The 25982-nt window shown below is 33.4% G+C and overlaps 2 protein-coding genes across 4 annotated transcripts in view; one reads left to right on the plus strand and one right to left on the minus strand.

Moving 5' to 3' along the window:
- The first annotated feature begins 538 nt into the window (after window positions 1-538).
- On the plus strand, window positions 539-4749 carry LOC148178175 (esterase FE4-like). Of its 2 annotated transcripts, none has more exons than XM_088029759.1 (11): window positions 539-628; window positions 674-811; window positions 864-995; window positions 1410-1572; window positions 1627-1812; window positions 3295-3500; window positions 3552-3729; window positions 3776-3948; window positions 4003-4132; window positions 4181-4334; window positions 4396-4749. In XM_088029759.1, the coding sequence occupies exons 1-11, from the start codon at window positions 575-577 to the stop codon at window positions 4583-4585; spliced, it is 1704 nt and encodes a 567-aa protein (XP_087885885.1). In that variant the 5' UTR covers window positions 539-574; the 3' UTR covers window positions 4586-4749. The 2 variants fall into 2 exon arrangements, with proteins under 2 accessions (XP_087885885.1, XP_087885886.1); XM_088029760.1 differs by having other exon boundaries at window positions 551-628; window positions 705-811.
- Window positions 4750-9757: 5008 nt separating this feature from the next.
- LOC148178176 (glutamate receptor ionotropic, kainate 2) overlaps window positions 9758-25982 on the minus strand; it is a 236670-nt gene continuing 220445 nt past the window's right edge. For both annotated transcript variants that reach the window (XM_088050839.1, XM_088050838.1), the window contains 5 exons: window positions 17300-17557; window positions 13712-13909; window positions 13173-13563; window positions 12573-12826; window positions 9758-9919 (listed from right to left, as the gene is read on the minus strand). In XM_088050839.1, coding sequence (XP_087906965.1) covers window positions 9854-9919; window positions 12573-12826; window positions 13173-13563; window positions 13712-13909; window positions 17300-17557 — 1167 coding nt within the window. In that variant the 3' untranslated portion in view covers window positions 9758-9853. The remainder of the gene's footprint in view (window positions 9920-12572; window positions 12827-13172; window positions 13564-13711; window positions 13910-17299; window positions 17558-25982) is intronic.

Here is a 25982-nt window from a genome sequence, read left to right on the forward strand (position 1 = left end):
ACATCAAAAAGCACATCAAACCTAATTCATACAAATTGTGAAGCTACACATGCCGAAACTGCAAATGTAAACAAAGAAAATATGAACTTTTCTGAAGGATTCATATATATTTATAATTATTCAGTTGTTATAAATCAATAAATCATAAATAAAAATTAATTAACTTGTAAATTTTGTGTGTATCGCTGTCAAAAAGTGCCATTTTGCCCTCGCCTTTAAAAAAAAGCTCGGCCAAAAAAGAAACACTTTTTGGCCTTAGTACACAAATAACTATTTCACTGTTAAAAATCGCGCCACGTTAAATTGTGCACTTGTATGTATTAAATTCGTTTATTATCCATTTAATTTAATCAAAAAAAAACTTTATAGTATTTTACGTTATTAGGCCGATGTTAAACGTATAACAGTCGAGGTTAATTGTTTGAAAGCCGAGTATGAAAAATAATATTAACCAAGACAGTTATACGTTTTATATAGTTTTATAGAATTCTTCAATTGATAACTACTCTTATCTTACAATCCTAATCCAAATATTTGTAGTTTTATCTGTGAAATAAACGTTTTGTTTCCAAACATGAAACAATACGCCTTACTTCTTCTACTTTCTTTTTTGTTTATTCAGACAATTGTAAGTACAATTATTTAGAGAAGAATCATTTTTCAATCAAACTAGTTCTGTTGTGTTTTCATTAAACTTGAAACAGGAATGATCAAAGGTCGCATTGCTACTATTCCTAACAGCAAAAAAATCTTCTATGCATTTCAAGAAATTCCATACGCATCTCCCCCTGTTGGCAATTTACGATTTGAGGTAAGTAAACTTGTACGTTGTAAGTACAATTTTTATTGCATCTTTAATAAAGCCACCACAACCAGTGAAAAATTGGGATGGAATTTTGGATACCACAAAAAATACAAAAATATGCCATCAAATGACTTTTGATTCAAGCGATGAAAATGAAGACTGTCTCTATTTAAATGTCTACACTCCAGAGGTAGGTAAACCAGAGCTCATTACTATCGGTCCACTCATTAAGAAGTTAAGTTGGCAGTAATTTTTATCGGTAATTATTGGCAGTAAAAGCGTTTGACCTTGACGCAACTGTGGCATGCGTAGAAGCTAATCGCCTTGCACAACATTGTAAAACTTGTTAAATCTCTCTTAAAACTTCCTGTTTCAACAAATAATCAATTATTTATTGATTAATACATTCGACTTTGACAACGTGTTAACCTCAAAATCGCTACATTCAATTTTCCCCTATTTTTCTCCCTAAAGATGTGAAAGCCTGATTTACACCCAAAAATTTTCGAAAATTTACACAGGAGAGTGGACTAATAGCAATGAGCTGGACTTTATATCCATGATAAACTAAATTTGTTAACAAATCTTTATTATTACGTTATAGTTACCTTCAGAAAATAAAAAAAAGCCATCTTTACCAGTAATGGTGTACATACACGGAGGTGGTTTTATTATGGGTGATGCAACTCATAAATTGTATGGACCAGAATTTCTTGTAAACCATGATGTCATTGTCGTTACATTTAACTATCGTTTAGGAGTTTTCGGTAATATTTTTACGGTGTATCTAATCTTTATGACTGTGTTTATTCCGATTATAGGATTTTTGTCTTCGCAAGATGATACAATTCCTGGAAATTATGGGTTGAAGGACCAACTTCTTGCCTTACAATGGGTAAATAACAACATTCATACTTTTGGTGGTGATTCGTCCAAAATTACCATTTTTGGACAAAGCGCGGGTGCATCTTCAGTAGGATATCATCTCGTCTGTAAAAAATCCCACGGTATAAAATAGTATATTATGAAACGCGTTTCATAATGAACATTTTGCCGCACGCATGTAGTAAGTGCGGCAAAATGCATTATGAACAAGTATCATGCGCTATTTTTTCTATTTCGCCTTATTTTAAACGAAAAAACTTGATTTGGAAATTTAGGGAATTTTAGGGTAGTTGGCATTAGCAAAATGTTCGGGAAAAAAATTCGAAGTAGCCAAATCCAATTTCTGTCAGTTTGACAGGTGTGACGTTTTGAGGTTACCGGAGCGCAAGGGAGCCAAGAGAGCGAAGATGTTGATCATGATGGTTATCTTGCATCCAAAGAGTTTTTCTCCGATAAATTATTAAGCCAAGTACAACAAGAAATAATAGTGTATTGATCGATTTATCATGGTTTATCAAAACCAAAATCTAAATTGTCAACGTTGACGGCAGGTTGACGGTTTGTCTGCTTCAAACCTAAGAAAAATATAAGTTCCTGGAAATATTGGCACGGGATTGGTCCATTACGATACCGAAATACGCTCAAACGCGTATCGAAATATCTTCACTATGAACGCGAAATAGAATATAGTACAACGTGTTTATAAATGTTTCTAGCATCAAGGGTGGCTATGAAACGTCAAAGAAATGTGCCGCTCATTACAAATGTGGGTTTCGATTTGTCAACTGACATTTGCAGTTAACCTCAAGCATGAAAGCAAAGTAAGTTTTGAGAAATAAACTGTTCTCGTTGTGGTTTAAAACCTGAAAATCGAAAACTTGGGCACAAAAGCGTAACTAAAACGTCATTGAAGTTAAGTAACATTATAAATAATTTTCCTGATAGTTATATTCACTATGAAAACAAAGCGGCAAAATAGTGTACGACAGGAATTCCAAAGCCACGCTTGATGCTAGAAACATTTATAAACACCTTGTATATTAAAGAACGTGTTTTATAATAGCCAATGCCATTATAAAACAAGTCCTTTATACTATTTTTTCGAATTTGCACCCTTTTTTTAATAAAAAATTTAAATTTTCCAATTCTAAGACTTTTCGTTTTACACGATTGGTAATGGTTTTGTAACCACAACTTGCCACTTGATTTTCAAATTTAATTTAAAATTTGACGTTTATTGAGTTTCACTGTCACTGAATTTTGACATAACGTAACCTAACCTCACAGCCAGTATTCACATCTATTATATTTAGGTACAATTATTGTTGGCCGCAAAGGACAATTCAATTATATTGATGCATTTTTTATTCACGCAGCAATTTATTAAACACGAATCGTAAAATCCAAATTGACTAAGAACTTGACAGGAAACAGGTGACAGTCAGACTAATTAGTTCTGCCAATTCTTAAAAAACAAAATTTCCTACTTTGAGTTCTTTTATAGATACCTATAAACGACTCCAAATTGAGTACTTTAATGGGCTTATTAAAGCGGCAAATTCGAAAAAATATAAATTAAAACCACCAATTTATAAAAACTTTAGGTTTATATAGGGCTGCTATAATGGAAAGCAGTTCCGTCTTGAATCCTTTTGGTTATCAGAGAAATGCGAGATCCTACGCCTATAAAATAGCGTCTTATCTTAACAATACTTTCACTGAAAAAAACACATCAGAAGAACTTTTGGCTACAATGTTAAAAGCCTCCTCTAAAGACATTGACATCGCATCAACCACGATAGCTAATGAAGTTAGTAACTTTAAACTCATTCACTAGCTTGCTTCTTGGTAGAATTTTTAGGAATCGTACGACACGGCACAACTCTTTCAAGGTTATTATTATGCACCTGTTATCGAATCGGAGTCCGAAAATGCGTTTCTGACCGAAAAAATGTTTGAAGTTATCAGTCGAGGTGAAGCCAGTAGAGTTCCGATCATAATTGGAATCAATTCAGAAGAAAGTTTAAGTCAAACTACAGGTACTTTATTAGATTCTATAGTCGTGAAATTATCCTCAAATTACAGATTTGAAGTTTATAAAAGCAATAATGTCAAGATTTGATGACGATCCCAAAGCTTTAGTGCCAAACGGCATGAATGTAGCGTCGGATCTTCTCAGAACAGAAGCTGGAGAACGAATAAGAAAAATTTACAGTGGGGATGATCTTTTACAAAATATTCCTGCGGCAGGAGTTCGCGTACGAATCTTCACTATAATAAAAATCTGTGGCAAATTATTTTTAACTTTTTAGTACATGAGTGATGCATCATTTACACGATCAGTAATCAAATATGCAATGGTTCAATCCACTTATTCAAACGTGTACTTTTATCAGTTTTCGTACGACGGTAAAATTGGCAACGTTTCTATTTTGGTTGACGGTAAGATTTAAAATCGTGCTTTTGAGTTGCGTTTCATATTACTAATAGGAAGTGAACGTGTGGGCCACAATGAGGAACTTGCATATCTTTGGAGAATAAGAAGTGGTATGTTTGACAACTATGATTTGTCGATTTTTCCAGATGAAGATATCAGAACACAAGAAAGGATGCTTAAACTATGGACTAATTTTGCCAAAACATTGTAAGTGGCAGAGTGGTAAAAACTGAAACAAAACATCTGATAGGTGTACATTTTTTTACAGAAATCCGACTCCAGAAAAACTTGAATTGTTAGAAGATATTGTTTGGGTTCCTGTTTCATCAAATGCGAGTTTTCCTTACTTGAACATTGACACCAATTTGGAAATTAGATATAATCCTAAACAAGAAAGCTTTGAGGAATGGAATAAGATTTATGAAGAGTTTGGTGTAAGGCCGTTTGATACATATTAAATCCAATAAAATCAATCTGTTAATATAAATATGTACCCAGAACTACTGACAAAAATAGTTATTTGTGTACCAAGGCCAAAAAGTGTTTCATATTTGGCCGAGCCTTTTTTTGAAGGCGAGGGCAAAATGGCACTTTTTGGCCGTGATACACACAAGATTTTTTAGGCGACATCATTAAATTTACAAGTTTAATTTTTATTTATGATTTATTGATTTAATCAATCATAACAACTGAATAATTGTAATTATTTATGAGTCCTTCAAAAAAGTTCATATTTTCTTTATTTACATTTGCAGTTTTGGCATGTGTAGCTTCACAATTTGTATGAATTAGGTTTGATGTGCGATTTGATGTTGCAGCACTGCTAGACATGTTCATTTTGAATAATCCAACACGTGTTTGTTGCACTGTACAGCAGTTTGTCGATTTGATTTTTCGCAAGTAATTATTAAATTGATGGTAATTAATGTCGGGATCTTGATGTAATATGCAAAACTATGGATAGATGGCGCCACCATAGATCGGCCAAAAATGTTTGCGGCCAGAAAAGACTTACTTTTAGGCCGCTTTTGAGGCCTGAAAATTCCATTTTCAGTTTAAGTCGCCTAAAAAGGTAATTTATTAATAAACATGCATTTTAAAAGTGGATCAAATTTTATTCAAGTACTAATAAATTTAATAAACAATTCTTATAATAGAATAAACAGTGGATATAATTTAATGATTTTACTATAGATAAACGAAAATTGCAGAACACTAACAACGTCCAACAGTAAAACAAAGTATATTTACCTACTAACTGTCGTCAAAAAGAAATTAAAAAACAAAAAAGAATAATTAATATGCGTGTAGAAATTCGTAAAATTCATATTAACTACATAAAATATACAGAGTGTATCGCCGATTTGTGGACAGAGTTATAAGCCTATACTAAAGTTTTCGAAAATTCTTGAGTGTAAATCAGGCTTTCAATGCTTTAGGGAGAAAATTAGGGGAAAATTGAAGGTGGCAATTTTTGAGGTTAACACGTTGTCAAAGTTTAGTGTATTAATCAATAACTAATTAAAAATTTGTTGCAAAAAATGATTTCAATAGAAATTCAACAAGTTTTGGCAATGTTGTGAAAGATGATTAGCTTCTACGCATGCCACAGTTGCGTCAAGGTCAAACGCTTTTGCTGCCAGTTGTTACCGATAAAAATCACTAACTGCTGCCAACTTAACTTTTTATTGAATGGACCGATAGTAATGAGCTCTGGTATAGAGGTTTGGTCAGCTAGAATTGAACTCTGCCCAAGGTTGCATTTTGCAACATAAATGCATCTTGAGGTAACACTGCCTCTTATTCTATAATTTTGTATTTAATAATCACACATAGTACCTATGTATCATTTGAAAAAAAACGTTATTTGGCATTTTGCATATTGAAACACCTGTATTAATTCGAACAAAGTAAGCTGAAAATAAACATTTTTTTATTAATTATTATTAATTACTGATTGATAGAAGATAAAACATATTTAACTCAGTTTGTTTTCATAAAATTTAAGGCCCGGGGCTAAATTGTAAAAGGAGGGCCATCGATAAAATTATGCAAAGAAAGCCTTACGTACTTGATTTGTATTTTTTCAATTTCTATAGGAAATTTTTACGTGACAAGGGGCCCCTAGGGAGCCCCTTCCTTAGTCCGGACTTGCTATGACGTGATGACGTGATGATCTATTGCGCCTAAATCAAACAAAATTAAATTTTACAAGTATAAATAAAATCTTCCAGCACTTAAAAGGTTAGAAAAAAAAAACAAAAAAAAGTCGAATATTTCTAAATTATCAACGTTTCTTTTTCGGCGCCTGCAGCAGTCATTTTACAAAATTGCTTTTATTTAGTGTTGGCGTAAAGCTCTACCCACAGATCGCTAGTACACTCTGTATAGCGTCAATGATTTTATTGATAATTTCTAATATTTTTTCCATTTTTTTTACATGTTAAATGCACTTCTTTCTGTTATTGTAGTTAAGAAACTTTTTTTCTTACAATTAGTTACAAAACAATTAGAGAAAGTGCATTTGACATGTAAAAATTGAAAATCGCTTGTGATTAAAATTAAAGTTAACTCACATATTGAGTAATCTTCTATTGCACATCAATAGACTAGATTCTTTGGCTTTTCCATAACAGATCAAAACTGACTAATTGCAACATTCTGTTCGAGCGATTTTCATACTGAATCGATCTTATTTGTGCACTAATGCAAGCTTGAATTTTCCTCGAAATTGCCAATAAAATCATACTTTTAATATTGGAATTAATTTAACTACAAGTTAAATTAGTTCGTTATTGAAATGTCTCTTAAAAATATGAATCAATGCACTTGTGATATTATGAATAAAATAATAATAACAGTAAATTCCTACTTAATAAGAACTCGTACAGTTTATTAAACGCTCTAGTGCGGTTATGGCTTTGACTTTTTAAACCGTTTATAGCCACCTTACCGCAAACCCCTCAAGTGGTTGGGTCTCATCTGGCTTGAAATGAACCGCAATAAATATTCTCAATCTCTTTTCAAATATGCAATTTAAAAGCGAATTGCGAGTTATTGATGACTATTTATTTCAAATCGTGCGTAATAGTTGTAATTTTTGATCCAAAAAAATTTTTTTTGGGCATATTTTCCTTATGCTTCTAAGAAAAATTAGATTATCTGGACCTAAGTCCCACTTAGTAATAGAAACTTCCAAAAAAAAATTAACAATGTTATTAGAAATAATGGCTAACAAAGATATATTAAAATTAACCCAAATTCAACAACTTTTATGGACTATTTAACCTTAAAAATAACGCCCACAAATTTCGTTCTTGTGACACCAAAAATGTGGAAATTAAACCGCGTTCAAGTTTTTTTTGTATTTTTTTTTAGCTACTCGAAATAAAAATTTCTACAAATTCTCCTTTTCACTCTAAATTTTTGTAAATCGGTACTGTAAATAAGACAGTCAAGAGTGATAATCTTCACAAATTTAGTTAAAATCACTTAACAAATAAAGAAATGGCAGGATCTTAAAAAAAATTGGTGGTATAATGGTCTTAAAACGAAAATTTTTAAAAATGTTGAAAAAATTGACATTTTCACTGTTGTCCAAATAAATTTTTTTAAATATTCTCCTTTTTTGGTCTAAATTTTTCTGAAACTCTTAATAAGACAGTTAAGACTTATAAACTTCACAAATTTGGTTATAGTGGCAATAAAAATGAAGAACTTACAGGTTGTTTAAAATTTTTGGTCACATTTTTTTTTGGTTTAAAAACAAAAATTTTTCTTCGCTCCTCGAAATCAAAATTTCTTAAAATTCTCTTCTCCAGTCTAAATTTTTCTAAATCGACGCTCTTAATAAGGCAGTCGGGAGTGATAATCTCCACAAATTTCGTTAAAATCGCATAAAAAATAAAAAAATTACAGGATTAAAAAAAAAATTGGTGGCATTTTTTGGTCTTAAAACGAAAATTTGAAAAAATTCGACTTTTTGATCTAAATGTTTGCAAATTAGTGATTACTAAAACAAACAAAAGAAACAACATACATAAATTTCGTTCTTGTCGCACTAGAAATAACGAAATTACAGTGTTGAAAAAATTGACATTTTCAGTTGTCCAAATAAAAATTTCTAAATATACTCCTTTGTGGCTTAAATTTTTCTAAATTGGTAGTATTAATTAGACAGTCAAGACTTATAAACTCCACAAATTTCCAAATATTCCAATCCACGTATTTTTTTCTTTAGTATCCCCAATTAATATAATTGCGTTTATCATCAATTTGAGTAAGTTTGGGTCAGTTGAGTAACAAAATCACCTCGAAATGGAGACCTGTAAGGAGTTGGTTTGCGGTAAGGTGGCTGTAAACGATTTAAAAAGTCAAAGCCATAACCGCACTAGAGCGTTTGTTAAACTGTATAAACGTACGAATAACAATATAGAATATAAAATGGAAGTAACAATTTATAATTTACCTACTAATACATAACAAATAATATTTTGTTTATTACAATTTCAACGTAAATTAGAAATACATAATTTTAAAATAGCGGTAATGGACGGAAACTATTCAAAATATGAACTATGTTTTACCTCCTTAAAATACGATCGAAAAAATTTAGAGACTGACATGATAGTATATTGTGATTAATTTAGTTTATCATTCTACCAAGTTATTCTGTTATTTTGTAGTAAAAGAAAAAATCAATCATTATCATTATTAAAGGCAAAACTCAGTTTAACTGCAAAAATATCTGCATACATCGTTCGGGGAATTTTAAAACTAATTCCGCGGCATTTTTAAGTCTTTTTGTTAAATAATGGAAGTGTTAAAGACCCGAGCATCTCCATAATTAAAAAAATCTGTAATTTAATGTTAACTTTTCAGAATGAAATAACAATTTCTCCATTGGAATGACAGCGAATATTTTTACAGGTTAAATAAATGTCAAAATTTTTATTTAGGGTAAGCCATGAAAGAGAGAGACAAACATAGAAGTCATGTCGGAGTGAAATTTTATTTTTGATATAACCTCAATTTTTTGATGAAAATATGGACATTACGAGGTGCAAATAAGAGAAAATGTATTGTGTGTCTTTCCAGAATCAATAGTGTATTGAAAACTAGTTGAAATTAAATCAAATGACAAATGTCAAACTACTGTCAAATTTTTTCTCGACTTACGTAAATTTTGTCAAAGCCTGCCCTAAATAAAAATTTTGTGGATCACACGTTATGATACTTCAATCCCATCAAATTTGCCAGTCGCTAAATCCGCGCGTACGAATAAAAACCAATTAAAATTGAAATGAATAAATTCTTACAAGTACTTTTGAATTTGGTATAAACATCAGTCCATTTATTTGATTTAATTTATAAATTCTACCTAAGTATCACAAAGTAGTGGTCCTACTTACGACGGCGTTTGGCAGTGTTCTTGTCACCACGTCTGGATTGTTCGGACTACCAATATCACTATCGAACTTCCACAATATTTTATTGGGGACGTCGCTTTGAAGACCGCTTTGAACAATGTCGCAAGTGTTTCGACAAAATCTTGAATTGCGTCCTAAAGTCGCACTTTTTTTCGCAAAGTCGGGACATTGTGGAGTCGCCCGGTAATTTAGAGTGGCGGCGCGTTGGGGGCGCGAGCTAGAAGGCCCTCCGCAGCAGTCGCGAATAGCGCTGGAGGTACACGCAAACGTAGTCGAACCTCCAGTCAAAAGTCGCCGCTAAGTGTCCACGTCGCAGGTGATTGGAGATTTCTTTAGGTCCATCATGGGAAGAATTATACCTTCCTGATGAAAAAATTATTATATTTATTGTTCATTATTAGACTTAAATTTTAGAAATAGTATATTATAGTACAAGTTTATAAACAAGCCTTTAAAACACGCACGACGAGTCGTAAGTGTTTTAAACGCGCTTATAAATGAGTGTTTAGCGCTATTTTTTATTATACCTATCCATTTACAACCCTTTAGGAGCATTGAAACAATGTGAATTTACACAATAAAATTCTCAAAGGTTGTTTGTGAATCGTTTTCGTTTTGTTTGTTTACGTTGTTAAGCACATTTTTTCATGTTTGTAAAAATCCGTTCAAAAAATGAGTGAAGATATTAAAACGCTAGCAAACACCATACGATTATGGCAAACAGTGGTATGAGCATCGATGAGTTGAAATGTCGGGTGGTATGGAAATCTGCGAGTGTGGCTAGTGGCTATATTAAAGAATCACTTTCAAACAAAATAGTTGTTTCCAAACGCATTGCTGGTGTTCTGAACACATCGGTTGCTAAATCAACTTCATCAAGAGCTATGGGCGTCCAACAGAAGAATGAAAATGAAAAAGCTTCTACTAGTTATGAATTGGAAGCCACAAACAACAGTAACCAGCTTAAAGCGGGGGGCTTTGAAATTTCAAACAATATGGCATATCCGGTGAGAGATTGGGAGATTTTGACAGTTGACATTTAGGTTGGCAGCAAATTATGCTACAAAATACACTAAAAACACTAAATTCCTACGCAAAAACTGGGCTGACAGTCAGTGGGCTTATTTTGTTATTTTAAATTTCGCGCGTAAATTTAGTGACTTTTCTGTCATTCAATCTCTCTCTGTACGAACTATAGTGACATATCTATCAACTTATTAAATGACAGTAACTAGAGTCGCTAGCAGATTTATTTTGGACGTCAAATGCTAATAAGTAAAACTTGAAAATTCTAATTTCCTAAAATGTCAAAATTCCGGTAAAACATAAAGCATACTTAAATTTACAGTTGATGACAAAAACTACAAAAATTTTGTTAGACAAATGTCAAATTAGGTTGAATTGTATAGAATCCGGTGCGAGATTGAGACATTTTGACAGTTGACATTTAGGTTGGCAGCAAATTATGCTACAAAATACACTAAAAACACTAAATTCCTACGCAAAAACTGGGCTGACAGTCAGTGGGCTTATTTTGTTATTTTCGCGCGTAAATTTAGTGACTTTTCTGTCATTCAATCTCTCTCTGCACGAACTATAGTGACATATCTATCAACTTATTAAATGACAGTAAGTAGAGTCGCTAGCGGATTTATTTTGGACTTCAAATGCTAATAAGTCAAACTTGAAAATTCTAATTTCCTAAAATGTCAAAATTCCGGTAAAACATGGTGCACACTTAAACTTACAGTTGATGACAAAAACTACAAAAATTTTGTTAGACAAATGTCAAATTAGGTTGAATTGTATAGAATCCGATGCGAGATTGAGACATTCTGACAGTTGACATTTAGGTTGGCCGCAAATTATGCTACAAAATACACTAAAAACACTAAATTCCTACGCAAACTAGGCTGACAGTCAGTGGGCTTATTTTGTTATTTCAAATTTCGCGCGTAAATTTAGTGACTTTTCTGTCATTCAATCTCTCTCTGGACGAACTATATTAATTGTAATTTTCATGTTTATTTATATTATAAAAAAAATTGCTCCTGACATTTCTCTATTTCTTGTTACTTAGACAACTTTAAAGCTTTAGTGTTCTAAAGACACCTTTTTGCACGCTTTTGCGTGTTTTAATTTAGGATTATGATGCAGGTATAATAAAATAGTATATTAAAGAACGTGTTTTATAATGGCCAATTTGGTGCACGAATTCCCGGTGTTCGCCTATGGCTGGTTTTGTATGGGACGGGTGCACCAATGCCATTATAAAACAAGTCCTTTATACTATTTTTTCGAATTTGCACCTTTTTTAATAAAAAATTTAAATTTTCCAATTCGAAGAGTTTTCGTGTTATACGATTGGTAATGGTGTTGTAACCACGACTTGCCACTTGATTTTCAAATTCAACTTAAAATTTGACATTTATTAAGTTTCACTGTCACTGAATTTTGACATAACGTAACCTAACCTCACAGCCAGTATTCACATCTATTATATTTAGGTACAATTATTGTTGGCTGCAAAGGACAATTCAATTATATTGATACATTTTTTATTCACGCAGCAATTTATTAAACACGAATCGTAAAATCCAAATTGACCAAGAACTTGACAGAACACAGATGACAGTCAGACTAATTAGTTCTGCCAATTCTTAAAAACAAAATTTCCTACTTTGAGTTCTTTTATAGATATAGTTCGTACGGTGAGATATTGAATGACAGAAAAGTCACTAAATCTACGCGATAAAAAGTGTAGCAGACGCGCGAAATTTAAAATAACAAAATAAGCCCATTTACTGTCAACCCTGACAACCCAGTTCGCGTAGGAATTTAGTGTTTTTAGTATATTTTGTAGCATAATTTGCTGCCAACCTATATGTCAACTGTCAAAATCTCCCAATCTCTCACCGGATATACTATACCTATAAACGACTCCAAATTGAGTACTCTAATGGGCCTATTAAAGCGGCAAATTCGAAAAAATAATTTATATGCAAATGGTGTTTACCCCATTGATGTGGGGAAGATCCAGAGCTGCAGGTACGTAAGTTGTGGCAGGACTGCACCTGGTACAGGATCTTCTTAAAGCAGGACGTTGTCTAGATCCGTGACAACGAATGGCAAATCTCAACTCTTCTGCCATTTCCGAGCACAAACTTTGTCGGTCAGTTTGAGCATTTTTTTTGCTGTTCCAACAAAATTCTAATATTGCAACTAAAATTGCTAAGGCTAAGCCGCACAGAAGCACCACAAACACGCCACCTGAAACAAAAAGATAAAACCATTTATTAGTGTCTTTTATTTTTCCATTTTGTTTAAATTTTTCGTTTATTCTTCTCTTGGTTTATGTACTCCATACTTCCGGAATTAATATCTTAATTCGTCTTTAAGCAAAGGAGTGGAATAGAGTGGTCGATCCTGCAGTAGAATTAAAATATTCGCGAAATTTTTACCAGAAGCAAACAAAGCGGCTGCTAATCAAAAACAACATTCAACTAAATTGGGTATCGTTAAAAACAAGATTCCGGAGACGAAAACTGCCGTGACCGAAAAGATAGGAAAGCAAATAGTCAAGCCATTCATATTAGAAAGTATTTTTTTAACTCACCAATATTTTCGACCCCTAGAGCGTTGGCTTTAGATTCTTTGTTTTTATCATCTCGATTACAAACATCTCCAGTATTTTTCCACCACTTGTCATAAAGAATTTGTATCACTCCTTTCTCTTGAAGTTCGAGGATAGCAAGAGAGATTTTATCTCTCCACGGACTGCCCTTTGGCGTCGCGATGCCGTAACCTTTAGAGTCTAGGAGACCTCCAATTTGGGTTAAATTGCAGTCTCTTTGAACGGCATAGTCTAGCATGGTTGATTCCATTAAGAAGGCGTAGTTTCCATCGAGAACTCGTTGGACGCCTTCTTCGTAGCTTTTAACAAATACGGGCGGGCTTTTGCTCTCCATAAAACGCCACATTTTCTGGTAAATTCCGATTTTGGAGTCCTAAATTACATTAGAAACATGCTATGATTATTGACTTTATTACATAACATAATATTATAGCAGCGGGATTAACACCAAAAAGCTACTTTTAGAATGACGTGCTTTCCAGCGTACTCTACTGCGAAGAGATTAAGTAAAAATGGCTTACCCTAAAAAACGTCATAGTGCTGCCTCCTTCGAGAGTTCCATAAGCTATATCAGTCTGATCGGCCAAGTCTTGGGCATTTTCAATGGGGGTAATCATCCGTTCCACCGTTAGGAAAGCGGCCAAATTTGCGGTGTATGAAGAGATTATTATGAGAGTAAAAAACCACCAAATGCCACCTACGATCCTTGTAGATGTTGCCTAAAAGCAGTCTTACAATATAGTTGACGTTAATTTTACATGGTTTTCATAAGAAATTAGTTTACCAATTAAGTTACTACTTGATAGAAGTATTCATTACTCTACAAGGTAGCGATGAAAGTACAAAACTTGTTTCCTCAAGTTAATCCCACAGATATAAAATTGCAAATAGTATATTAAAGAACGTGTTTTATAATGGCCACACTCGGGAACTCGTGCACCAATGCCATTATAAAACAAGTCCTTTATACTATTTTTTCGAATTTGCACTCTTTTTTTAATAAAAAATTTAAATTTTCCAATTCTAAGACTTTTCGTGTTACCCGATTGGTAATGATTTTGTAACCACCTTGCCACTTGATTTTGACATTTAATGAGTTTCACTGCCACTGAATTTTAACCTAACCTCACAACCTGTATTCACATCTATTATATTTAGGTACAATTATTGATGGCCGCAAAGCACAATTCAATTATATTGATATATTTTTTATTCATGCAGCAATTTATTAAACACAAATCTTAAAATCGGTAATGGTGAAATTGACTTGACAGGAAACGGGTGACAGCCAGACTAATTAGTTCTGCCAATTCTTAAAAAACAAAATTTCCTACTTTGAGTTCTCTTATAGATAAAGTCCGTTTTTTTTTAAAAAACCACCAACACCGCAATCTTTCCCTGCATTACAACCGGCAACGTTGCCTAGGGAGATTTTTGGTGAGAAAATAGTTGTCAAATTTTTGACATATCTGAAAATTAGGCAGTGTTTCCGTTAAAAACGTTTCTTTTACAGCCTGTTGGATTGCAAATCAAAGGATTTAATAGTGAAAAGACTCGGCACAGCCTGAAAGGCCGTTTTGTGTGATCAAATTGTCAATTAGGCAGCTAACCTATTTGATTTAATCACCAAAAAGTCACCATCGACTATGTTGCCGGTTGTAAAGTGGTGGGAGAGTGCGGTGTTGGTGGTTTTTTAATAAAAAAACGGACTTTACCTATAAACGACTCCAAATTGAGTACTTTAATGGACATATTAAAGCGGCAAATTCGAAAAACACAATTTTACAACAACTCGTCAGATTATTATGCAAACTTTCGTTCATCACAAAAAGGCAGCTAACAGTGACCAATAATCCTGAAGGCGTTGAGAGAGCAATAATAATACTGGAAAATGCAGTAAACTACAACGTGTTTATAAATGTTTCTAGCATCAAGGGTGGCTATGAAATGTCAAAGAAATTTGCCACTTATTACAAATGTGGGTTTAAATTTTTCAACTGACATTTGTAGTTAACCTCAATCATGGAGCAAAGTAAGTTTTAAGAAATAAACTGTTCTAGTTGTGGTTTAAAAGCTGAAAATCATAAAACTTGAACACAAAACCATAACTGAAACGTCGTTGACGTAAGTGACATTATGAATAATTTTCAAGATATACTATATTTCAGAATTATTGACATCTCGGTAGGCCATGTCTGTGTAAAACACAACAATGTGAACGACTTTTAGCATTTTGGTTCTAAAACTGTCAATGTAACATTTTGAGGTTATGAAGTAAATTACTTTTTTGGCTTCATGAATTGTAAACGTCAAATTAACATTCAATTGACATCTTCGGAAACACTAGATTTACAAGCGCCCTGGACGTTTACACACGCCGTGCTGTAAAAATTGCCCAAATCGTCTGCTCTTCACATGCGTTTATAAATTAAAATCACTTTACCATAATGAAGATTGATCACCAAAGTGGAATCTACCTAAATTATTATCTCAATTAAGACAATATTTCTATTTTTAAAGTAATGTTAAAACGTTAAAACGTTTTTTATACAGCGCCATCTTGTGTACTTTTTGTGCACCAACTACAAAATTGACAGAATTGACAGATGATGAAATTTACAAATGTCAGATGTGACAGTTCTCATAAATTTTGAAAAATTCAATTATTTAAATTGAAATTTTTCGGCCAAAAAGTTTAATACAACTCTTGTGCGTTAACCATTTTACAGCGCTCAATCATTAAAGCACTCCGGCTACGCCGTCGTGCTTCAAACTGATTTCGCGCTGTAAAATGTAAGTTACCACACGCGACTGTAAATAACTATTTTAAGCTAATGGATTGATATTTTAATCAGATCAGACAATACAGATTTCTTCTGCTTCAGATTCCAGTTCCTCTTCAAAATCTGATGAATCAGATTCTAAGTTGACGTGACACACATTACATACACATAGGGATAAATTTAAATCTAAAAACACTAAATACGCTTATATTAGAAAGTTCTGCCAACATAAGTTTGAATTTCCAAGGCACACTGAGATGTCAATAATTCTGAAATATAGTATAGCATTATTCACTATAAAAACAAAGCGGCAAAATAGTGCATGACAGGAATTCCAGAGCCACCCTTGATGCTAGAAACATTTATAAACACGTTGTACAATTCACATAGGTTAATTTTCTATGAAAAGCAATAATTAGAATTTTACCTAAATGTGTTTATTCTTAATATTGTGCGTGCTAAGCCGTTTCTATTGTATGTGCAACTTCTTCATGATTACACTTAGAAGCGAGTTGGGATTAATGGGAAAAACAAATATTGTACCTTCGGGTTGAGATTTGATCCTTGCTGCATCAAACTGCCGATAGCAAACCAAAAGCTGTTGCCAATAGTAAATCTGTTCTCTAGTATTTCTAAAGTTCTTCCTGTAGGCAATCCATGCTCTAGACATGGATCATTAACGGTTTCGATTACTTCATCAATACCGTCTGAAAATTCGCTACCGATTCCTGATGATCCGTCGCGATAAAAAAACTCGTCGGAATGATATTTTTCAAGGAAGCAGTCGTCGCACAGTTCTGGTTCCTTCCATTCTCGAGGCGAAAATCGAGCCACAATCCAAATTGTTATTGATACCAGAATGTACGCCCCAGCCATGTATAACCAAACGGTCATCGCCAAAGGCTTGAGAAACGAAAATAGCCGAGTTGGTTCTCTTATTGAGTTCTGTGGAAATCAAAAAACAAACGCACGTCTTTCAGTAGCGACAGATGGATGTTGTTTACAACATTCTGTACAGTGATGTTTTGTGGTGAAGGTGTAGAGGTCAAGATCAATATGCTCATATTTTTCCGGGATCTATCGAAGGCAGAGAATGAAGTCTAGGTCGAGCGCAGAAGAGGATAAGCGGAAAATCTGTGGCGCGACTGCGACAGGGAACAAGTTTGAGCTAATACGATAAGATAATGCAATTTAAACAATATTTTTTTGATGTTTTTATCGTCCTCTTGCAATAAATCTTATGGCATGCACATGTTTAACATCAGATTTACCAATGCAGCAAGTCCAAATTTCGCAAATTGCCAAGATAAAATCATATATTCAAACCTTGGGATTCAGTCCGGATCCTTGTCGTAAAAATGTTCCAGTTATAAACCAAAAACTATTGGAAACCGAGAATTGGTTTTCTACAATATCTGATTCTTGATGACAGGGATGAGGGTTGTTCCATTCGTAGGGTGAGAATCTCGCCATTACAAACAGTGTAAACGACACCAACATATACGCCGCTAAAACGTAAAGCCAAATTTCCACAGCTAAGGGGTTCATAAAGCTAAATAGTCGCGTGGGCTGACTCGTTGGAACCTAAAAATTTAACACGCTCGCCTGAATTATAAAAAAACAGGTTTTCATACTGGACTGAGCAAGAATTAAAATTTAAAATCTACTTTAGGTGCGGAGCGGAGGATTTTTCCAGATGGACTTAATGGAGAACGCTTTATGCTGGTGGATAACTGCTGTAAAAGTCCTCGTTTGGGTCTTTTGTAATTATTCATGCGTGTTGTGTGCGGCCGAGAATAGGGAGAATGCTAAAAATGTAACCTATATGTTTTTGTACCAAATTTTGTAGAATATTAACGCAGTGGTGCAGAAATTTTTGAAAAATACATGACGGTTTTGCCAAAATTGGGTAAAGAAATTTAAATATTCAGGCGGGAGCTAAAACACTTTTTCATTGGTTTGACGTCACATCTCAGCTGCACGCTCCGCCTACTGATGGAATTCCGTATGCAGAACATTTGTTTAACACCACAACACCAGCGTTGCAATTTACGGTTGTTTTTGCAAAAGAATTTATACACAATGGAAACGGGATTTCAAATAGCCGACACACAAAATTCCTTAAAATTCCTTAAAGAAATCCTAACTTTGCGGTGAAAGTATCGCGGTAACTACATCTATCTTTAACTTGATATGTCAGTTTACAATGAGTGGTTGGATTTTTATTATCCAAGAGAAATACAATTATAATTATTAAGTTGATGTTTCTTATTCAACCGGTATACTTTCACACGTTTATTCACATTTTTGCTTCATCATTCTTGGTCGGCAGGTGCATTTATCGCATTTTTATACTCATCGCTTGTTTTTCGATGTTTTACGCACGCTTTTCAGTGCAAAACAAAAGACAATCGTGTCTTGACAACGTGTTTCACCAGTGTCAGTACGGAACTTAATATTGAAAGGGTGAGCCAAATAAGCAATTTCGACATTGGGGCACACAAATTTGAATATTTCACAACAACAAAATTACAAATATAAAAAATGGTTGCTAAGTTATTAATAACTATTTGATTTGATTTCTCGTTTTATTTATGGACACAAAAACTTAAGCAGTTTGTCTACCCCTTTGTTTGCCTCCTTAGTGACTTGGAAGAACCATGTACGAGCATAAATTGGAAAGTCTCCGGCCTTACTCAGATAGAGTGAACAAATTTGCCCGATGTTTTTATGGCGTTGTTTTGTTTCAACATTTATCTGTCTGGCTGTGGATTAACAAAAATTTCTATCAAATAATAACTGTTTGACAGGCTGTCAAAGTTGCTAAAGTTTTGCAAGTTGCAACAATGGAACCAGTTGAAATTCGAGCGGTTATTAAATATTTTCATATTAAGGGTTTATGCCCGAAAGAAATTAAAACTGAGCTTGATGGTACATTACGTGAACCTTCTCCTTTGTACTCCACGGTTAAAACTTGGGTTGCGGACTTCAAACGTGGTCGCAAAAGCACAGAAGATGCGCCGCGGTCAGGAAGACCAAAAACAGCCACTACGACAGAAATTGTTCAAAAAGTCCATAAAGTTGTATTGAATGCCCGGCGATTGAAGTTGATAGAGATAGCGGATACTGTGGGTATTTCATCACAGAGGACATATTATATCCTAACCCAAAGTCCCTAAATCTATAGGTCTGAGCGAGTCCACTAATCGCGTTTCCATGTTGATGACGTCAAAACGGTTCGCCTTTTGGCGCGAAGTTTGAATACATTGGTCAACAAGCAAACTGCAGTACACCGGTGTATTTTTGCATGCATGTATTTTCACTTTGACATTCAATTTAGTCATAAACTAATTCGACCAAACAAGCTTTTTTTAAGGTTTCATGACGAGCACAAGTGGTGTCCCCAATCGCTGCTTGACCCAAGTGCCTCTAATGAGAATAGTAATTCGCACTTGGCTAATCAGTATCAAAATGCTTTCAAATGTAAGATCGGAAGCTGCACTCTCAGAAAAGTTTGGTTTTACCTCATCATTTCTTCCACAACCACGTGGGGAACACCAAGAAAACCTCAACATTTCGCACATTTTGAAATGGTCTGCCATATGGCAATTTCTGCCAGGAAATGGTGAGGAACACAAAACTTTTTGACAGTACAACTTCTGATCTTTCAATAAAGTTTTTGTTATTAAATTATTTGTGTCCCAGGACTGAGTGTCTTAAGATCCTGGGATATTTCTGATGTGTTTTTCTTCAAATAGGAGGTAAATACAATGATAATAAGTAGGCATAAGAGCCAAAAAGAGACTGAATTTTTTTTTGGGTAGAGGACCAATCATACAAATACGCCACTGCTCTCTGTAGGAACCCTGTCGAATTAAATGACACAAACCGTTATGACGTCACATCCCCTCTCACCCCCCCGTAGCGGCACCCACCCATACTTGGCAACTCGCCAGTGACATGTTATAATATACCTAGACGGTGAAAAGCTGGTGGTAGGGGTAGAAATCCGTGTTCCAAGCATGGGCCATCTTGGAAATAGCATTTGTGTATGCAATGATATAAATCTGACACACCGGCGTATCAAATGTTGCCTATATTGCAAAATCTGTTTTACATTTTGAAAAGTAAAAAAAATGTTATTATAACTTTTCTAAGATGTTTTTTCAACGATGGCATTAAAATAAGTTGCCAAGCATCGTTATTGATTAAATAATGGGTTAAATAATAATTTATTTGTAAGAAGTCAATGGTAGTCTGTTTTCTTTTCTTTGTTGTAGAATTCTCAGTGATTTTTGATACTAGTTCTATTTTATCGTAATCCAATGATAATGAGTGTAAATACTAAATGGTCTGTAGTTTTTATAACGTATAATGTATAATTTTAATGTATAAAAATAATTAAAAATAGTAGAAGTGATCAGTTTTGAAAAATTTTAAAATGCTTAAATAAAACCTAGTTTTTAATTAAGGCTCTTCTTTAGTATTTTGGTCGTTTGGTATACAACTTTAGTCATAATTTATCAAATTTTGCATGTTTCTTTAGACTATTTTCGGTGGTTTATTTGAACTTAGAGTAAAACATTACACTTGAAAATTGCGGGTTGCCTAAAAATTTTAATCCACTATTTCCAATATGGCTGGTGAGTAGGAACATCATGGCGGGTACTTTGCACCATCTAGGTTATTAAGTTAAAGTCAATGCAACTCGCTCAGACCTATAGATTTAGGGACTTTGGGCTCCAGTAAGAGCGAAGCTGAGATGTGACGTCACAAAGCTAGCCTCGCTGATAGGTATGTTTTCCAATCTCGCTCGAATCGGACTTTTAAAAATTATAAACAATTTTTTTGCAATTTTTTTACTAGTGACATCATATTATACGACATGAAAACTATCGATTTTCGTCAAAATTCAAAAATGTGCATTCTCCCTATTGAATTAATGTAAGAATTTGTTGAGCAAATGTTGATACCTGCAGAAAAGACTTGAATTTTGATTGTTTTGAGGCACCATTGTCAAGTTTCACGAGGCACATGGAATTCCCTAGCTTCCTAACAAACGCAACGAAATCTGTTGTGCTCGGCTCGTACCAATTTAAATAAATGAAGCTTTCGCTGGGACCATCCAATAAATTCAACAACTACTTTGGGATTAAGAACATTAAATTAACGACCGCGCAAAATACTGCTATATATCGTTGCATAAGCGGGTCTTTCATATTTCAATTGAAAAATTTTATTCAAGCATTTTACGGTTTATTCCAACACATGAACACGGCAGAAAGCGGAAATTAAACATTATATTTTGAGCAAATTTAATTACTCTTGAAATATTTTTCATATGTCAGTTTTAATTTCCTGAAATCTCGTTATCTGCATGGTCGTTTTTCACGCAAATTGCAACGAAAGGTGTGACTACTTCCGTGAAATGCAACCGACATGTTATGGAATATCCGGTTCTATTTTCAAACGCATGTTGCAACTTTATATGCAATAGAAGAAATATTAAAATTATGTGGAGTAGTTCAGTAATTCCATATGTCACGGGTGTGACAAAATGACAACATTTTTTTAATTTATTTACGACTAAGAGCTTTTTCAAGCAGAAGTACACTGTTATCAAGCAGGTTAAAGTGCTGCAAATTATCTAAATAAAATTAAATTATTACATTTTCAAATTCTACATCCAAATCAAGGGTGACTTTATGTATAATGTGCTATACTTAATTTGAACCATTTCAGAGATGTCTCGATTTTGAAAAAAAAAAATGAACAACAGAAATGAAATTTTCTTTCCGAGATAAGTACCCTACAATCTAGGAAAATAAGCACAATATAAACGTACCATAGAATTTTTCGTCAACTTTATGTATTGGACACCTATTTTCTACTAAATATACGGAAAAAAGAAGTGTTTTTACTCTTTTTCTCTCAATTTTTTAAGCATGCTTTGGAATGGTGACAATTGGATCTTTTATAAACAAATTTGGTGGTCTAATAGAAACGAGGGGTTAACCTCCCTGGGTAATCAGTGTATCAGGATTGGCAAATCAGGGGAAGTCGTTTGGAAATCAGGGAAATCAACAGAAAATCAAGGGAAATCATTACGACATTAGGGGGAATCAATAGGAAATCAGGGAAAGTTTTACGAAATAATAAGCAAATAAGGGGAAGTTGGACGAAAACTAGACGAAATTACAAGGAAATAAGTGGAGTTTGGACGAAATCACAAGGAATTCAGGGGAAGTTGGACGAAAACACAAAGAAATCAGGAGCATTTAGACGAAAACAAAAGGAAATCAGGAGAATTTAGACAAAATTACAAGGAAATAAGGGGAAGTTGGACGAACACACAAGAAAATCAGAGGAATTTAGACGAAATTACAAAGAGATATGGAGGCTGGACGAAATCACAAGGAATTCAGAGGAAGTTTTACGAAATAATAAGCAAATAAGGGGAAGTTGGACGAAATCACAAGGAAAAACTGGACGAAAACTAGACTAAATTACAAGGAAATAAGTAGAGTTTGGACGAAATCACAAGGAATTCAGGAGAATTTTAACGAAATAACAAACAAAAAAGGGGGAAGTTGGATGAAATCCCAGAAATAAGGGGAAATTGGACGAAAACACAAGAAAATCAGGAGAATTTAGACGAAATTATAGAATTTGGACGAAATCACAAGGAATTCAGGGGTTGTTTTACGAAATAACGAGGAAATTAGAGAAAGTTGGACAAAATAACAAGGAATTCAGGAGAAGTTGGACGAAATCACAAGGAATTCAGGGAAACTTTAACGAAATAACAAGCAAATTAGGGGGAAGTTGGACGAAATCACTAGGAAATAGTGGGAAGTTGAACGAAAACACAAGGAATTCAGGGGAAGTTTAACGAAATAACAAGGAAATTAGGGGAAGTTGGACGAAAATACAAGAAAATCAGGAAAATTTAAATGAAATTACAAGGAAATAAGTAAAGGTTTTACGAAATCACCAGGAACTCAGGGGAAGTTTTACGAAATAACAAGGAAATTAGAGAAAGTTGGACGAAATCACAAGGAAATAAGGGAAAATTGGACGAAAACTAGACGAAATTACAAGAAAATAAGTAGAAATTGTACGAAATCACAAGGAATTCAGGGGAAGTTTAACGAAATAACAAGGAAATAAGGGGAAGTTGGACGAAAATACAAGGAAATCAGGAAAATTTAGACGAAATTACAAGGAAATAAGTAGAGGTTGTACGAAATCACAAGGAAATCAGAGGAAGTCAAGTGTAGGCCATTTTTGGGAAGTATTAACCCCTGGAATAGAAATAGAATAGAAAATTTTCAAAAATTGTTTTTGGAAATATTTTTTTTGTAATGCAAATTTAATTTTTTTTTTTTGAAAAATCGAGATATTTCAGAAATGATACAATTTAGGTATAACACGGTATACAGAAAGTAATTTTCAATTTGCATATAGAATCCAAAAATGCAATGAAATATAGGGTGTTCCATTTAAAATAAACAAGTTTATAACGGGAAGTGTCACGTAAATCTATTTATTAGATTCGTCTTATCCGCTTACTTTAGTCCCCAAAATTTCAAATTCATATAATTTGCATTTTCTGAGAAAAATAGCAAAACGTACATATACGTTTGCAACAGTTAAAGGGTAAGAAGTGTAAAAATGGTAAAAACTGCATTATCAATTTGTTACTTTGTATACAAATTATCAATTTTTAACTCCACAGATTTCAACCAGTTTTGCCAACTTTTGTTAAAATATTGTCACGGGTGTGACAAATTTTCTTAACAAAGTTTTAATTCAAAAACAAATTATGAAATTACTTTTTTATGTAATTCAATATCTTCATTATATTCAATATCTGATGTGTTAAGTAAATAGTTCAAACTGATTTGTCCACTAATTTTAAATTCTTGGAATTTATATTTTGAGTGAAAAAAAAAATAAGTGAAGTTAAGCAAAAAATTTAATTAAAATAGATGAACGAAAGTGTAGTTAAAAGAAGTTAAAGAATCAAGAAGCAAACAATTCAACCATTCATGGTTTTGGTTAATTTAAGATTTATATATTCGATTTTTAACAAAATTATGTTTCTGCAAGATGTTTTAGTTTTTAATGTGTCAGGTTCAGTTCGTGTGGAACTGCTGAGTTATAATAATGATTTATCTATTTATTTACTTATTAAACCATTTATCATTTTTCATAGAGGAATACAAGATGTGCAGTATTGGAGAAGCAATATGACTAAAACTAAATCAGATAAGCTTCTAGTAAGCTTCTAAATCATACTGAAATTAAATAAAAAAATGTACAAGAATCTCGTTTACACAGTTATTAAATTTTTTATACAGTGTGTTGCACTTAAGCCCTTATTTCCCACATTCTATGACGCCAACAAAAGTTATTAAGAAAAGCTGTTGAAAGTTCAAAATCTTTGTACCAAATTTCGAGTCCAAATTCACATTTGAAATTTTTCTCTGTGCTTAGTTATAGTAGTACATTTTGCACGCTTTTTGATTTCACACTCGTTGCTGAATCAACTAGTGGAGAATGAGCGTATTTGCAAAATGCAAGTTGACAAACAGTTGATAACAGTCATCGTTCAGTGTTTCTTTTGCAGAAATAATCGGTGATTTGCAGTCGTAGAAAAAGTTTAGTGTCAAACTCTTACTAAATGTTATTTCCCACTCGTTTTTGCAAAATGTACTATAAAATAAATATTATTTGTTTACCAAATATTTAATTCGAGCTAAAGTTTAGGTATCTCTGGGCAAGGTTTTTGAAACATGCAGTTGAAAAATAGTATATTAAAGAACGTGCTTTATAATGGCCAATTTGGTGCACGAGTTCATGGTTGTATAGGACGAGTGTACCAATGCCATTATAAAACAAGTCCTTTATACTATTTTTTCGAATTTGCACCCTTTTTTAATAAAAAAATTAAATTTTCCAATTCTAAGAGTTTTCGTATTACACGATTGGTAATGGTTTTGTAATCACGACTTGTCACTTGATTTTCAAACTTAATTTAAAATTTGACATTTATTGAGTTTCACTGTCACTGAATTTTGACATAACGAAACCTAACCTCACAGCTAGTATTCACATCTATTATATTTAGGTACAATTATTGTTGACTGCAAAGGACAATTCAATTATATTGATAAATTTTTTATTCATGCAGCAATTTATTAAACACGAATCGTAAAATCCAAATTGACCAAGAACTTGACAGGAAACAGGTGACAGTCAGACTAATTAGTTCTGCCAATTCTTAAAAAACAAAATTTCCTGCTTTAAGTTCTTTAATAGATAAAGTCCGTTTTTTTATTAAAAAACCACCAACACCGCACTCTCCCACCACTTTACAACCGGCAACGTCGTCGATGGTGACTTTTTGGTGATAAAATCAAATAGGTTAGCTGCCTAATTGACAATTTGATTACACAAAACGGCCTTTCAGGCTGTCTTTTCACCATTAAATCATTTGATTTGCAATTCAACAGGCTGTAAAAGAAACGTTTTTAACGGAAACACTGCCTAATTTTCAGAAATGTCAAAAATTTGACAACTATTTTCTCACCAAAAATCTCCCTAGGCAACGTTGCCGGTTGTAATGCAGGGGAAAATTGCGGCGTTGGTGGTTTTAAAAAAAAAAACGGACCTATTAAAGCGGCAAATTCGAAAAATATTTTTAAAATCGTTTGTGATTAATAATAATTGTAAAGCTGTCGCAGCACTGCCGCTAATTTGACTGTAAAAACCGAAATATTTTTTTTGTATTATTTGGAAACATTAAACGTTTGTATCATGATTTAGGTATTAGAAAAAATCCTCCACCGCTTCGCTGTGAATCAAAGCAAACAAATCTGGAATCCAGAAACGATACGATTGAATAATGACAACAGTCCATCCGCCTCTCAATAAATTATTGCAACAAAGCAAAGCAGCTTTATAGATGAATTATCCACGGAGTGATTGACGGACAGGAACAATT

This window comes from Gnatocerus cornutus, chromosome 2, assembly GCF_029298725.1.
Source record: "Gnatocerus cornutus isolate USDA-ARS CGAHR chromosome 2, icGnaCorn1.1, whole genome shotgun sequence".
NCBI lineage: Eukaryota > Metazoa > Arthropoda > Insecta > Coleoptera > Tenebrionidae > Gnatocerus > Gnatocerus cornutus.